At 34.9% G+C, this 17,222-nt stretch overlaps 1 protein-coding gene across 1 annotated transcript in view; it reads left to right on the top strand.

Moving 5' to 3' along the window:
• Positions 1-17,222, top strand: part of TLK1 (tousled like kinase 1) — a 60,778-nt gene that overhangs the window by 14,073 nt on the left and 29,483 nt on the right. The window contains exons 2-7 of the mRNA XM_014954342.1: positions 2,504-2,622; positions 6,600-6,671; positions 12,365-12,440; positions 14,886-14,932; positions 15,298-15,384; positions 16,480-16,569. Coding sequence (XP_014809828.1) covers positions 2,509-2,622; positions 6,600-6,671; positions 12,365-12,440; positions 14,886-14,932; positions 15,298-15,384; positions 16,480-16,569 — 486 coding nt within the window. The 5' untranslated portion in view covers positions 2,504-2,508. The remainder of the gene's footprint in view (positions 1-2,503; positions 2,623-6,599; positions 6,672-12,364; positions 12,441-14,885; positions 14,933-15,297; positions 15,385-16,479; positions 16,570-17,222) is intronic.

Below are 17,222 nucleotides of genomic sequence, written 5' to 3'. Positions count from 1 at the left end.
AAATTACTGTCCTGATTGATAAGGTAACCTGGGGTGCTGATCTGTTCAGTGCATTAGTATCCCCATACAGTATGTGAGACCTGCAGTAACAATTTTACTCAGCAGCACTTCAAATGACCCTTAGCTATCCATAGTGATTATTGCTTTCCCATATTTCATAAAATAAACAATATCGAGCATGGTAGTCTCTGTTTCTGTAATATGCATGGTTTGTAATTGCCAGAGATATGTCAGTAATTTTAAGTAAGCTCTGAACTTTTGTGGGCAGTGACTATCAAGTAGGTTAGTAAATCAAAATATTTCTAGTCCTGCTTCATTGAATGGGGTACTGTGGTAAACTAAAATTGGTTATTTCAGAGTTACATACAGTCAAACACGTTTACTATTTTGAAGCAAAATGATAGTCATTTAAGCTTGCCTGACAAACGTGGTGTGATTAGTTTCTTTTGCTTTTTTCCCATTAAGATATACATTACATATGTGCTGGGAAAGGTATGCTGTACACATCTGCTTTTTTTTTTTTTAAAAAAAAACACCTTCTTGCACAATGTGTAAATGTAAGAAATATTTTTTGTGCATATGAGAAATGTGCAATTTGGTTTTGAAACTCTTGGAAGCAGTACACAAACACAATTTAGGAAGCAAGAGTTTAGAGGATTCCTGATTGTTCTGCACTGCGCATACATGTAGTAAAACAGTCTTTACCCTGGAGAGCTTAGAATCTAAAATATGTAGAAATGAGAGGAATTTTTACTAGGCAAGTTTAGAAGCAACGTTACAGTGGCTGATAATAAGTCAGCTGCAGTTTCAAACTGGGTAGTTCCTCTGCATTGCTGGAAAAAAAAGACCTCCAGCTCTGTATGTGGCTGTGTTTGGGTAAACTCCCCCACCTCCAGAAACAAAATGCGCTATACCTCAACCTGCCACTTGTGGTTTGATTTTTCAAAAGAAGGCTTTGCCAACAACACGTTTCCCGAATGTTTCTTTCCTGGATGTTTTTCTCTTGGTGTGGTTTTCTTTCATCAGAGGAGCTCTGGGTACCAAGCTCTGTGGTAAAGGAGCACTGACACCACACTGGCTGTCATCTGCCTTCCTGCGGGAACAAGGACAACTTGAAATAGCCAAACAGCAGAGGCAGTGCTTTCCCTACCAGGAAGGTTAGGGTTAGCTGTGTGGCCATGGCCAGGAGTTGCCAAAGTGTGTGGTACAGAAAGGTCTGTCTAGTTCTTGAATGTTAAAGATTTGTGAAATACCCGAGAGTCATATAAAAAAGTGTCTCGTGTCTTACTAATGATGAGGAAGACTACGCTAATGCCTCAGTTGTCAGGATGCTTATCTGATGGGTAGAAGTTCATAAGAGCAATTAAACTTTGCAAACTAGTTTTCATGCAAAGGGAATTCCAGAAGCTTTATTTCATAGCACTACTTGAATATACATGGTTATTACTTGCAGAACTTTCTGAACTGCCATGTTGTCCTGTGGGACTGAAAAGCACAAACTTGTTAAGTTGTGTCTTAGTTGAAAAAAATGAGGCTATATCACTTTATATGGTACTTGGGGGGTATGCTATTAAAATAGTTTATGAAGACATTGGCAATAAATAGCTTATTTAAAATAAAGCAAGTGAAATATTTCCAATCGAGGATAAACTGAATGTTGAAGTAGTTGAAAAGATAAAAGCAACACAGTTTGTGTAAATATGGAAGACTGTTTGTCTCAATCGTCTTTCAGACTCATTAAACAGCCGTAAGTGATTTAAATACAAATTAGAAAGCTGCACATCATGTTGCAGCCTACTTGTGTAGGCTGAGCTCATCAGAAACTCCTTTTGTTGTTCCTCCGTTTCCTTCCACCTTGCTTTCCCTGCCGGTGCCAGCAGCGCGGCTTTACCCCACTGAGCAGGGCTCTCTTGGAGGCACCACCTCTGCACAGGTCTCTGTTACTCTTGGCTCCTTTTGTATTGCTGACCCTGCTCTGTGCTCCTCTGTCCTTCAAACCTCCATATAACCCTACCTTTCCTTCCATGGGTTGGGAGACTGTGGCCTACCTTCTCATTTTCCTTTTTTTCTTTTGATTCTTACTTACTTGTCTTGGACATTGGTATGTTGATAGCTTAAACAATGTAAATAATAGGGAAAACGAGGGGCTTGCAGAATTAGGAGGTTTTATGCTGGAAAGTACTTTGCTCCTGCCGTCTAGTTTTTAATCTATAAATTATTGCCTGGTTGGTGTATTGCATGCTGCAGACTCCATGCGTCTTACACACCTCTAACAGGTTTTAGCTTTCACCAAAATTGACAAGGCTATTCTGATACATAGATCTTTCCCAAAAATTTCTGGAATTCATTGAGTACATTTGTTATTGAATAACAGCTGGTGAATCATTGTCAAGTTGAGGGTATAAATCCTTTCTTTGCATTGGCCGGTGATATGTTTGGCTTGTTTGTAAAATATTCCACTGCAAATATAAGGGAATATAATTAATTTATTTATCTCTTTTAGGAGCAATGGATGAGCTTCATAGCCTGGACCCAAGAAGACAAGAATTGTTAGAGGCAAGATTTACAGGAGTAGTAAGCGGCAGCACTGGGAGTACTGGAAGTTGCAGTGTTGGAGCTAAAGTAAGTTCTAAGAGCAGTCATCCAGATCTGCCATCTTTGAAATTCTAATTTAACTCGCGTTGTCTCTCTTGTATATTGCACGTGTGATTTAATTGGAAAAGTACTGGGCTGGAAGAGGCTCAGGAAAATCCTTGTTAGTCTGTTATTTTGCTTTGAGATAGGATTGTTTATCCTATCCTATGACATGGACATTGAATTGTTCTTAATAACACCAAAGAATGGGCTTATACAGGCTCTTTTGTGGTTTTGCTCTAGTGCACATGTGATCAGAGATGGAAGTTTTCCCCAGTATTTAAGTGGAGTTGTCCCTTCTGCAGATGGCCAGCTACTTACAGTTTGGCTTGAATCAGACACAGGGAGTCTGGTGTGACCTCTGTTTTTAAGATTAAACTTGTTTGAAGACTAATATATCTAGGTTAACAAAGCCAAATTCTTTCAACTTTTCCAGACCTACCGATTTTACCTGCTTTTGTTGTAGACTCTCTGCAGTCTGTCTGTTAGTATATAAACCACGATGCAACACTTGAGGAAAAACCTTATGAACACTGAGTAGTGGGGCTTGATTACCTTCCATATGTCATATATTACTCTTCAGTTGATAACATCTGCAAAATAAATTTGCCTTTATTACTAATTCCGTTCAAGTTACTAGCTTCAGCTTCCAAGACAGATTTCTGCAATACTGTTGCCTAGCCAGAGGTACTTCATTTTGTATTTGTGCATTTGAATGTTCTTCACCAAGTGTAGTACTTAATAAACTGATGCGGAAAAGATATAATACCAATTTTTTTAGGCACTTTATCCCCATGACCAAAGTACTTTTGAATTCCGTTTCCAAAGTTGCTACACAAACTTGGTTAGTATTTTTTGCTTCCTATCCTACATTTTAATTACCAGTCTAGATTAAAGAACAAAATACTATCTGATAGCAGACGTTGATGAAATTTCAGGAGACATGTGATGTAGTGATGACTATTAACAAACTATAAAGAATTTAAATGAGTGCATAGTGATCACGCATCATATCTGCTTAATTTGTTTTTGAGAGTAACATAAAGGTAACTATCACAAAGCTGTAAAAAGGTAATATATCACTTCTTAACCAAGAAGTGAGTTAGATGGTTAGGGGAAGGAATCAGGTTGGATTGACATAATGTGGTTGATGCACTGTTCTTTTCTCTTTTTATTTAATTGCCTTCTAATTATGTCTGCAAAAATGTATACTTGCCGTATCTTACAATTAAAATTAGTTAGAGACAAGCCCGGTGATTGTGGCCCACCTTTGTTTCTTTCTTCCTTTGGTTCTCTAGTACTACTTACTCCCCTAATTTATTAGCTTATTATAATTGCAGAGGTAATTGCTTATAATTCACATTACTCTCTGTCCTTTTTCATTACTAGATCTGTACCTTGTTGTAGCTTCATTTTAGCTTCAACTTTTAGTGTATTTATAAATCCTTCAATTAGTTTTTGATACAGCTGTGTTGGTCCCTTGCCTTATTGCCAATCTTTACTCCTCAGAATCTGTCTACTGCTTTCTGTGTCTTTAAAAGTAATTACCAAGTTTCTTGGGGTTCTTTTCCTTTAAACTTTGATCCCCTGTGAGTCGCCCCTGTGAGTTACCATTTCCATAAATATGTTCAAGTCTTTTTTGTCATCTGTTGTTCAGCCAATTTCACTTTTAGCCAAATTACATACTACTTTCAGGTTCTCAGTTTGTTCATCCAAATTAACCAGAAAAAAAAAAAAGACATTTAAAAGAGCTAATTTCCTTTTTCACTCTATCATGTAAAACGTAAATTTTTTGTCCCTGACGCATTCCAAGATCTGTTTGAACAGATAATTGTGTCTCATCCACTTTGTTTCCAAATGGATAGCTGGATAAAGTTGTTTTGTTTTTTTTTTTAAATACTACTAAATGCTCTGATAATTCTTTGCAGAAGATATGACCACTGCTGTCTTCTGATTGATGCAGATCTACACTTAAGACACTGTTCTTTTTACCTTTGACCAGAAATATTCCACAAATTATCTTCAGTATACAGTGCAATATCTCTTCTTTTTCCTGCTTACTTTTTATTTAGGTGAGGGAGGTAGAGGAGGAATATCAATATCCTGTATTTATCCCACCATCTTTAAGGTGGCAATTATATCAGTTTTGTTTGTATTTCTTTTATTTCTGACCATTCAGCATATCCAAACAGATAACATGAAGTGTAGTAACTCATCTGGGCTCTGCTTGTAATATGCTTTTTTTTTTTTTTTTAATAGTCTTTAGCCTTGGTGGAGGATGTTAAGAGAGGCTTATCTGATTTTTATTAAAAAACCTGATAAAACCTTTTTGATCCGATGTGCAGACGTAACTGGGGAACTGTGATGTATAAGTATGATCTCCATTGGTCTGCTTTCACTTTGAAGGCAAACATGAAAAAACTTCCTCTCCAAATCCACACACACCAAATTCTCATTTTCCTGACCTAGCAAGACAATACAGGGGCTGCAGCTGCACTTGCTAGTTATTTTTGGAAACATTCTAGGTCATTATTCTTCTAGTAATTAAATTGAGATGAACTCGTGCTTGTAATATGTTTTTTTTTTTTTTTTTAATAGTCTTTAGCCTTGGTGGAGGATGTTAAGAGAGGCTTATCTGATTTTTATTAAAAAACCTGATAAAACCTTTTTGATCCGATGTGCAGACGTAACTGGGGAACTGTGATGTATAAGTATGATCTCCATTGGTCTGCTTTCACTTTGAAGGCAAACATGAAAAAACTTCCTCTCCAAATCCACACACACCAAATTCTCATTTTCCTGACCTAGCAAGACAATACAGGGGCTGCAGCTGCACTTGCTAGTTATTTTTGGAAACATTCTAGGTCATTATTCTTCTAGTAATTAAATTGAGATGAACTCTTATTTATTTGGCCTACTATTTTGAAAGCCTACCCTTACGTACTGTTTTGCTAAAGAGTTTTTGGAATTGTTGGGGGAGAAAAAAGACCATCGTCTTCAAGCTTTTTCAGTAAGCAAGGATGGAAATATGAATGGAGGTTACTGAGATTATTCTCTTAGCTGAGTCTGATGACCAGACACTGAGACATTGCAAGGAAGAACTACATACTGACATTTCTATAGTAGAGACTGGGGGAGAAGACACATGGAAATTTTGTGGTTTTAGTAAACATTTCTCCAGAAATTTTAATTCAGAGATGATCTAGTTGTTCAGAAGATGTCACAGATCAGTATTGTCCCGCCAACTGATGCAGTGCTGGAATTCAGTGCTTTGAAGCAAGCTGAGTGTTTGCCTTGGAACTAGTTGTTGTTCCAAGGCATTGTTGTCCTACCCTTGTTGCCATTCTGTGTTCAAAAGATCTCTGAATAAATCAGCCTTAGAAAATTTCTAAATAAATATTGTAATTTGAGACTATTTCAGTTTTCATCTTTTTTTTTTTCCTCATTGGAGGAAAATTTCCTTTGGGGAAAATGGTTTATTTTAGGAATATAGAATAATATTATCAATAGGTTGTAATTTTCTGTCACTGAATGTGTTTAAAAAAATAGTCTCTGCAATAGCCTAGTGTCTTTCTTGGGGACAATTAAACCCTCTTTTTCTGTGAAAAATGAAAATTTTTAGTAGTCTCCAGCACTTTCAGTAACATTGGCTCTTTAAGCCCATTCTTTAGAATCAATTGGTAGGGTTTTTCATTGGATGTTGTGCTCTTCCCTAACACGACTCAAACATTTTTGAATGTTCTGGCGTTTTACTTGGCTTAAAAGCAATCAAAATACAGAATTTACTGTGCCCTGTCAAAACATCCACCTGTCACAAGTGGTCACAAGTGCTCTATAGTTAATGAATTTTTCCCTGCAAGCACGAAATTTTGTTACTGTTGCTTGTTATAACTGTGAGCGATAATAGTGGATTAGCTGTTTTCTAAATCTGTATATAATGTTTGTTATTTTATTTGTCTTGGTAGGCCTCAACAAATAACGAAAGTTCAAATCACAGTTTTGGAAGCTTGGGATCTTTAAGCGATAAAGAATCAGAGGTAAGTGTATTAGGCAGATTCATTATTACTGCAAAATTTTAACACTAACAACTGATAATTTTATATTCCACTTTGCCTTATTTTATATAGAAGCTTTTGAATTTCAATCCAAAATGCACAGCTAGGTAGGAAAAAGCACGCATTACTAAAAGATACCATCTCTTGGAGGAGGAGACATGACTTCATAAAAGTTCCTTTGGATTTTTGGTCATAAAACTAGCTGCCTCTGCTACAACTTTTGGAGCTGAAAATGCTTAAACAGTTTGCTGTCTTTTGCTTAATAAATTATAAGGTTTTTATCAGCACAGATAAACTTTGACTAGTCATTGGCTACATCTTTGAAAATACTCTAAAAACTAGTTTGCTTTGTTTTCTCTAAATGCACAGATTTATTCCGAGGTTAAGACAGTAGCTGTCATCTGCATTTGTAAAAGCTGCAGTTGTCACTGTGTGTTGTCTTACCTAGTACCACTTCATAATCCAAAAAAGGGCTCATACTCTTATTAGGTTTTAATGTGCAGAGTGCAGACTTCCTTAGAGTAGAGTATTTTCCTCTCGGTGACCAGCATTGATATAGCTGCACTAATGCAGCTCTTACAATTTCCCTATTTTGGGGTCAATGGGTCCCTCTGACAGTTCTGCCTGTGTACATCACAGATTGCATTGATAGGATTATACCCATTGTAAGCAAGAGTGTATTTCTAGGCCAGGCGAGACCCATGTCATGCCAAAGGGAGAGTTGTTTGCAATGTGCTTTTGATGTTATTTTCACATGTTAAAGCTTTATTTTGGGGCCTAATTGTTTGTTCAGTCAGTCACTGTGAGACACTGTCTGATGTTTGCTTTTATACTGGGCTGACCAGCAAGTGAATTTAGTTGATTGCCGAGACCTTATAGTTGATCGACCTTATAGTTGATTCCCAAGACCAAGACCTTATAAATAAATGTGCTCTATGTGTGATTTCATGTTTTCCTCTTTGAAAAAGGCTCTGCTATGTTGTATATGTTTTTCCCTTGCCTTTCCCTACTGGATTTTCTTTTCAATTGTATGTAGACTATTTTCTTTACCAGAAGAGACTGCCTGTTGTTTTTCTTGATGACTTCTAGAAATACTTTGAGCAGTGTTGCAGTGATGCAGTCCTGATGTAGGTTGGGAGTGGAAATGTCCTGCAATAGGCTGAAGGTTACGATGCATTATTGCAATTCCTTGGCAGAAAAACACGTCTGTGAATAGTTGAGTGATCTCAGAACACTGACTTTACGTGAAATAACTTTTTAGTATAGAAAAATGTTATTTTATAGTGGTATACATGAGATACAGAGGCAAGGTTTTTCCAAGGCATGTAAGTTTGAAAGTTCAACCCATATCTTCAGTCTCTGTGCAGTGTTTTTGCTTCAAGCTGTGCCTCTGGGTAGGGATAATTTATTATTTTTTTTAAGAAGTGTTCTAAAACTTGGATACTGAAATAGAAATAGACTTCTTTTTTCTTAAAAGTCCCTGCACAGATCTCCAGTGCACAGTGCTCCAGGTTTCTTCTGTGTTTTCTGAAAGATGAGTCTTAATGACATTGAATAATGAAATACGATTTTTTTTGACCCATTTTCGGAAGTTGTCAGTTGTATTCACTTAAATTAAAATACAATTGTAATACCAAATATGTTAGTAAGTTTTTAGAGTTCTCTTCTTAAAATAACATCTGGTTGCTTATATGCTGTAATCCTATAAAAAGTACACTTTAGTTCTAAATATTGCAAACAGCTTGTGAGATTTTTTGTTTTGTTTTGTTTTTTTTTAATGGTGTGACAAGGTTTCATAATAATAGGGAAATCCTCTTGTAAATGGTAGTGTAGAAATACAAAGACTTACTCATATGGAAAGCAGTGCCATCATTTGGTGTTGAGAGAGAACTGTTGTATTACAATAGATTTGGGGAAGAAAAAAAAGTAGAAATGCAAATCTCAGAATCATTTAAATTAATTTCTAGCAAGAACGTCGGTTTCTGATCCTGTTGTGATGGTACATTCATGTCATCATTATGTGCTTTCGTCACTAAGTGGTACATTAAAAGGCAGTCTTTCACACTTAGCTTTCAAAACAAAGCAGACTTCTCACACACCTTTTTGGTTTTCTGGTGTGATTATGTTTTTTTTTCTTTTTTACTTTTGCACATGGGATTGCAGAAAATAGACCGATTAGAACTACAGTCTTTTCTATTTCTTTCTATCTGTTGGATGTATGAAGAGGGGCAACTTCTCTGAATAATTGTTTTATTTGATATACTTCACAAAGGTAAACTTTGATCTTCCAAATAACTTGAAACCAGGCTTTATTCTGGATTCAGTTCAGTACTGTGAGTGATAAACAATAGCTGGATGTTTGATCTTAATATCCAGATCTGTATTCCAGTTTCCTTTTAAGTGTATACATTATTTTTATTTTATTAAATGCTTTATTGCTGTGGTACATAGGTCTTAATTTGAGTGTGTATTAGCTACTTGTAGTTAAGATAAATCCTAATTTGGCTACCTCAGGTTGTGAACAAGTGCTTCTAGCAGCCTTCCAATATTTTGGCTTTCCTTAACCATTCCTCATTAAAGAGCATTACTCATCCTTGTTTTGGTTACAAATATTATTTTATTTATAACTAATATTATTCTATTCTTTGTAGATAGTGACTTATTTAAAAGAAGGCAGCTTTGTGGCTTGACTTGTCCAGTTTGATTAGTTATTTAAATGTTTTGCTCTGCTTGCCTGTAGCTGTTTAGTTGCTGTGGTTCCCAATAATACAGAACCCTCATTAGTTACTTCTGAAATTACATTTATAAAGGTTTGATCTAACTGGAACTTATAAATGTGTTGCAGAGGAGAACAGCACTGATGTATTTGTTTGCTGTAGTTGTAAAGCATTTGGAGGAGGGTAGGATTTAGAAGAAAATTATAGAAAACTATCAACTCATTCATTATGCACATGAAAAATAGTAACTAAAAAATCATAACTATTAAACATACTGGAGATTTAAGTGTTGAGAGACAAAAAAATAAAACTTCCATGTCATTACACATGATTTTAATTTTTTTCTTCTGCTCCAAAATAAGTCCCTGATTTATGTTGTTACCAATTTTACAATAATGGTAGAAAATACTTAACTGTACATAAAATATATAAAAATACTTATCTGAGTATATTTTTAAAGGAGATTAACTAGTTGAGAATTGTACTTTGAAATGTTTACTTCTTAAAAAAGGATGTGAAAAGCCAAAATTTAAAACTATAAATGTGAAGAGTAGACTCAGTAGAGGCACATTAAAATTGAGGGGTGAACTGGGATCAAGAAAATTATATTTGAGGCTCTGCTAATATAAAGTGAATAATTTTAACGTAGCTTTACAGTCTAACTTTGGATAAACTTCAAAACTATTTTGTCTTTCTTATGAAATAGTAGGATTTTAATCTAAATCTTGGCTATATGTAAATCCTTCTGAAGTGATTGAAAGCAGCTTCAATCTTTGTTTATCAGGAGGATACTCCTCAGCCCTATTAACCTTCGCTTTCTTGTAATTCGTATGATTCCATTCATTAGAAAGGATTTTGGAGAACATTTTCTAGTGATTGATGTACGCTGTACATTACCATGTGAATTTTGTACTTAGAAAAGGTGAACATGACCTTGTTGGGTAACCTCATTAATAACCTCATTAGTGTGCTAATACTTCTTAGTCTGTAAGGTTAAATTAAACACTGAAAGAAATTAGAAGAGCTTAAGAAAATAGACATTTATGAATTATTTGAATTTCAGTTTTAAAACTATAAACCTCTTTAAATGTCTGGTTTTTAAATATAAGACATCAGTCACTGCAGCTGGAAACTAATTTTGGTGAGGGAAATCTTAAATGTTTAGTCATTAATTAGCTTTTAAACAACTTTTTTTTTTTGCTTGTTATGGTAGGTAAAACTGTCTCTTAGAATGATAACTACAAAATTGAAAGCTAGAAGATAAGAATAACGTGAAAATGTTTGGTTAAATAGTTTCAATTTAGTTTTGTGGAAAGATAGCTTGATGTTACCTGTTTACTTGGCAGTAAATGCAAATTATTAAAGTAATTTTTCTAAGCTATGTTTTCTGCTTTTAGAATCATACAGTCTTAATATAACTTCATTTCCAGGAGTCTGTATTGTACAGTTTGCTAATATACAATAGCACTGTAAAAGATTAAGATTTTGGTTGGAAGAGTTTATTTAAAATAAAATGTATGTAATGTGAATTTCATTTGTGGCCTGATAATGCAACAGTTAAAACTGTAAAGCTTCCAAAGGTATTTTTATGAGCTATCCACAGAACTAAAGCTTATACATGGTATAGATAAGTAAGACCTTTCTTGTCCTGGCTCTTCTTTTATAGACTGATAATTTTCTACAGATCACAGGTAACTTAACTGGTTCTTTGCCAAAATAAGTATTTTAGGATCTTTGTAGTTAATTTATATTTGAAGATATCCATGTGAAGATTTCAGAACTGCAGCAAATTTGAAATGCTTCTAGCTATGGGTTGAAATTTGAATTTTGGTATCATTTGCTGTGTTGAGATATAATACTTGGAGCACAAAGTGACACACAGTGAAATGATAAAATGATTGGATCTTAAAAAAAAAAAGCAGCATCTTATGACTGATCTCAAATTTAGTCTGAGATATTAGGGACCATTGATTTCTTGATTGTGAAACAGAGTTCATGATGTACTGGTTTCTGTGCTTTCTCCAGTTACTGGTGTGAGGCTGCTTGGAGGCTGAATACACACACAGCTGCAGTATCTTTTCCTTGAACCAAAGCAGCTTGTAGAATTTAACTTACACTGGGGACACTAACTGGTTTGAATCCTCAGATCAAGGGAGAGCAAATATAATTTAGAGATGCTTCTGATCACAGCTCGCTCTTGTTATCTATGATGTATATGCTGATTGTAGTTTCTAGGCAACTATATATAATATTTCTGGAATAAATTTTTAACAATCTGTATTTTTTCACTTATCGTTGATGTTTTTCTTTGAGTTTCTTGAGATGCAGATACAACGGGGAGGGGATGACGACACTTTCCAAGTCTATAGATATTCAGATTTGGAGCAATTGCTCTTTTTTTTTTTTTTTTTTTTTAAAATCCTAAGCAAGTTCTAGAAATCTACAGTTTATGTTAGTTTGGAGGTGACTTCTGCACTTCTGAAAATGCGTAACATTACTGGCTTTCTGTTGAAGCACTAGAACCTTTGTGTTTATACTGTGGCAATGTGTAGAAAACAAAATCAAGAATCAGCTTATTTCACACAGTATTAAGGCTTAAAACACCCACAACCGTAATATGACGATCTTGGTAAAAATTAGCCATAAGTGAAACCAAATTGGGTGTTCATAAACCCCAGAATGGATGAAAAGGTATAACTGCTTAACAGTTAATATGTAGAATTGCCTTTTGGGAAATTATTTAAGAACTATTGCTCGCTTTCTTAAATATCTCTTCTAGCTTGTATTTATCTGATTGACCAAGGATCATATTACCTACTTTACAGTCTAAAATTACATTTCTGCTGAATTGTGAAATCATGTTTTATGAATGAGGATTTAAGTTTATTTCACAATAATATAGCAATAATATAAATAAATAGAGCTGCTGTTGGATCATGTTCTTATTGTTGTTTGTAGACTCCAGAGAAGAAACAGTCAGAACCTTCCAGAGGAAGAAAAAGAAAAGCAGACACTCAGAGTGAAAGCAGCCAAGGTAAACTAAAATGTAGATAGTTATTGCATGTATTTAATCAAATTCTAATGTACAAAGTTTTTACTGTTAGCCTTAAGATGTCTGTGTTTTTGCTTGTATAAGACAGGCATTGGGTTTTTTACTACTGAAAGGGATGGGCAAGTAAAACCTGAACTGGCCTGATAATTGCCCATAAGAACTGTGTACTTATGTAACTTGCAGCTGTGGTACAGCTCTGTATACTTTAAGAGTTGTAGCATCTTTTCTCATCCAAAATACCTATGTGATTTGTATTTCTTTTCAGTAGGTAAGGGGGAGAAGGGATTATAGATTATAATACCTCATTGGTTGTTTTTCAGGTATATCTAAAAATTAAATTTTATTTTTCCTTTTCTATGGATTATTGCACAGTGTAGTTGTCTAGAGGGACGGGGAAATTTGGATGAGACTGATTTCTAGCTTGATATTTACAAAGCATTGTTTTTGTTGTTCTTCTCTTTAATGTGACTTTTGGAGGAGGAAAGGTAGAAATTTAACCTCAAGACAAACATTGATCAAAAAGGGAGAGGAAATAATTTTGATAACATCTGCATTAGCTTTTTTTTTTTGTTGTTTCTAACTGAGCTAGGAAATGTCACTTCAGATACGTATCAATGGGCTCCATATCTGGAAGTGTTCATGATGCAACATGCTATTAGTAGACAAATTATGTGGTTTGACTAAAATTAATTTCTTTATAAGTGTTGCTTCATAGAGACTTGCTTTTTTCAAAGAACTTGAATGAAATTTCCTATTTCCATTGTTCTAGTAGCCTATCCTTCCTGCTACCAATGAGAGTTGAAATTAGAGATGATACAAATTTTAGGAACTTTTTGGCATAGACAACATGATTATAATGTCTTATTATTTTATTGTCAGCAGCAGTGAAACTGAATAGTCTGCACTGCAGTATTCTCAAGGAACTGGCCTAGGAAACTGCGGTATATTGGAGTGATACAGTACAGTTGAAGTACAGCAAATACTGCTATTGTATTGAAAAAAGGGACAAAAGGTCCATGTCCTGTATATTGCATACCTAGGATTTTGGCTGTGTAATATGCAAAATAATCCATAAGCCTAGAAGAAAATTATTGGTTAGAACATGGAGGTAGTTGAAAAGTGGGATAAAATCAGTGTAAATCTATTCATAATTGACTGTGCCAAAATAATGTGATATATTTCTTCAGTGCAGAGTTCTCTAGTGTGACACAGAATAGATTTTTAGATACTGAAAAGGAATGTAGTCTGTCTCGTTTATCTGGATGAAAGCAAGTTTTAATTTGATAAAGTGATATTTGAGAATTAAGCATGAAGATAGAAATCGCTAGCAGAATTGTAGGGTAGGTAAAGAACTGGCTAGAGGGCAGTAGCAGTGATACGAACACTAACTGGGTAGCTACTGGAGGAATTAGCTGTGTGCTGTTCTAGGTCTTCGAATTATTTTATCTAAAGATTTCTGTTAAGTCTTGGCATAAAAAGGGCTGCCAGATGTTTCTGTTTCTTCACGGTATTTCTTTGTGACGCAAAGTTATACAGCATTGCCAATACAGAGGCGTATTGGACTAGAAAGAATTCTTCAGGGCTGGAGTAACAGAAAAACTTGAAAATTTTTTGCTAAAAAGTCCAAAATTACACTTTTGGACATATGGATAACTGTCTCTTAATTTATTGCAAATATTTCTTCCTATAAAGAAAAAAGCTTTGAACAATGGTCTATTTTCAAGATGTCTTCTAACAGGTAGTCTGACCTGTATAGGAGACAAGTACAGTCTCAGATTAATCAGTCATCTTAAGGCTGAATAGAAGAAAGCATTTATACCATTGGGTAAGGTGTTGGTGTTATGTCTAGAATGCTACATATGCGTTAGATCCTCATGTTGAAGAAAGATTACTTTACATTTGTGCTTCTGAAGTCTCAAAACTGATTAAGATAAGAAATTCTGCTCTCTCATTCTGCTCTATTTATCTACCTAGTTAACCCTGTGGGTTAGCTGCTTTGTAATCAGGTGTGGAGAATTAAAGTGCTTGTTATCCTCCATGCCTGTGCTGTTATTGACACCTGAGGAAATCCTTGGTCTGAACATTTGGGCACAATACTCACCTGGAACATATCATGTTAATAGACTTGGTTAATTTTGATACTTTGGAAGTGGGTGAAATTTGAGATAGTGCTAAAGGTTTGATCTGTAGGATGAGAGATCAGTTTCCTGTTATCTAGAAAAGGTCTAGGTTGCTGCTAAATCTACACTGATCTGGTTTAGGAATTGAAGTGTGACTTAATTTCTGATTTCTCAGCCCATATTAGCACATCAAAACAAATAAACAAGTGGTAAGACTTTGCTGCAAATACTCTGTAAGTAAAAATATAAGACATATCTTATAAGTTAGTTATTTAATAAATTCTAATGTTTAATGTATTTGTTTCAGGAAAGAATATTGGGGGACGTGGTCACAAGATTAGTGACTATTTTGAGGTAAGGTTTTTGTATGCTTGTAAAATTTACTTTAGCTTTAAAATGCTATTTTTAGCTGATTTTGGATGTTACAAAATTTTTGCTTTTAATGGACAGGCCTCTTGAGAGGATACTCTTTTGTTCTTTACATAAGTCTATGAGTATTAAATCTTGAAGTAGAGATAAAGTGATCTCTTGGTGTAGCCCAACCTAAAATATAAAAAAACATTTTCTCTCATGCTTTTATTTAAATGGCCAAAGGCTACACTAATGCAAGTAATGCAGTCTCATTTAGAAATTCTGTGTACACGCGAACTGTACCATTCAGAAGATGTATAATGTATTTTGATAAGATTGACTAATAGGAGGCCATATCTTCTCTACAGTACCAAGGTGGAAACGGCTCTAGTCCAGTGCGAGGTGTACCTCCTGCAATCCGATCTCCTCAGAATTCACATTCCGCTCCTTCTTCTGTAAGTGTGTGAACTTCATAACTGCTTTCATAGTCTAAAAGTAGAATAATTGAAAATAAAATATATGTAAGACAAGAGTTTTCAAAGGAGGGAATTGTGTGGAGGAATTCATTCTTTCAACAACAACAACAACAAAAAAGGACCGAGTTAATTAGTAAAACTAAAATTTTTTGTTAACAGTGGGACTTTTTTCCTAAAACAACTTTTAAATAGTAATTATGTAAATGTTGAATAAAATTTAAAATGTTCTAATGACATCTGTTCACAAGCCTCACACAAAAAAGGGGAGGATTTTTTTTTACTTATGAGGAAACTGAACCCCTAACTTGGGCCTCTAAAAGCTCAGGTTTTGATAAATCAGAAGTTTTTAAATAATTGACACCTAATTTGCTTGTATCCTTTCAAAATTCTCTTCATTGATCATGCTAATTATTTTTTTTTCCTTCTCATATGCAAAATTTCAGTGTTAGACATACCCACGTGTGATTCTAAATCGTCAAACAGATTCTGAGAGTTACAGAAAGGATTTGTTTTCTCTGCTGGTAGACCTCAGCTTTTGTTCCACATACTTTCAACTTCAGGCATACTCTTATTCTTGCTAACAGTATGGAGTGTAACACAGATTGTGGAATTTGGCTTGAAAATGGTCTAATTCACACCAAATAGCGGGTTTTGGGAAGTTTCAGTAACGGAATTTGCACTAGCTTTCCCTTCCTGGTTCTTCCATTGGAAATAACCACTCCAAAAATAACTCACTTTATTTTTGAGTTGTGAAAGCTTAGAATCAGAAAAATAAGTCTGTGTGAGACTTGACATCACCTTATGTCAGCCTTGTATTGTCTTAAATATTTCAGTCTGTTTCTCTAAAGTGACAATCTTAGTTTTCTCAGAGAATATATTACATCCTTTCTAAACTGCGATACATAACAGCATAGTGATAGCTCTCAATGCAGTGCTCCACGTAGTCTTTTCTGTAATAAAGATACCTTATTTCTCTATTCTCTATGATTTTCCTGCCAAGAGTTGTAGACAAGGCTATGTTCATAATTGAGTGTTACAGTTGTATTTAAAATCCTGTGTTTTCATGCATTCCAGGTTCGACAGAATAGTCCTTCTCCTACTTCATTAGCTTTCGGGGACCACCCTATCACGCAACCAAAGCAGTTATCTTTTAAAATTACTCAGGTAACTATTTTTGAGTAGAGCTATCTTGTATCATTTCAGTCGGTAGGAAAAACTGATAGATATGTTTATTTGTCTTTCAACTTCTTTTAAACTCTTAAAGGCTTCCAAAGCTTTGCTTTTTACAGTTCAGCACAGCATTTTCCTTTTAAGTTCAGCAGCTCATAATTTAAATCTCTCTGATTAGTTTTGTGTGCTCTACTTGCCCTGCTTCCAACATGGCCCTTCAGAAGTAGTTAGATGACCACGTCGTTGGTAGGCTTTTGCTCAAGATTTTAGCTGTTGTGAGATCTTAGAAGTAGAGGCTGCTCTTTCAGGCAGTATTTGAAGTGACAGCTGCTGTTGTCATATTGCATTTAAAATCTGACATTGAAGAAGAAAAATGAAATGGTAATCAAAATGATCAAGATATAGTTCTGTCATGACTTTTAAAAGCCGAAAGCAGCTGTTTTATCCTGTCTGGCGTTTCTGACGTGATCTGTTCTGTGTTTCACAAGTTAGTCAGAACAAGGTTACTTCACCTGTTGACCAAATACAGAGAATTTAAAGTAATTAGCTGACATTGGCATTCTTGCCCTATTTTCTGTGCTTTTTTTGTTGAACAATAGTGTTTCAATTAGTGATGAAGCCTTTTAACACTGTTAGTGGTTTGTACT

The sequence above is a fragment of the Calidris pugnax genome, unplaced genomic scaffold (genome assembly GCF_001431845.1).
Source record: "Calidris pugnax isolate Ruff unplaced genomic scaffold, ASM143184v1 scaffold103, whole genome shotgun sequence".
NCBI lineage: Eukaryota > Metazoa > Chordata > Aves > Charadriiformes > Scolopacidae > Calidris > Calidris pugnax.
Note: the sequence above shows the minus strand (reverse complement) of the source record. Positions and strands in the feature narration are given on the sequence as shown.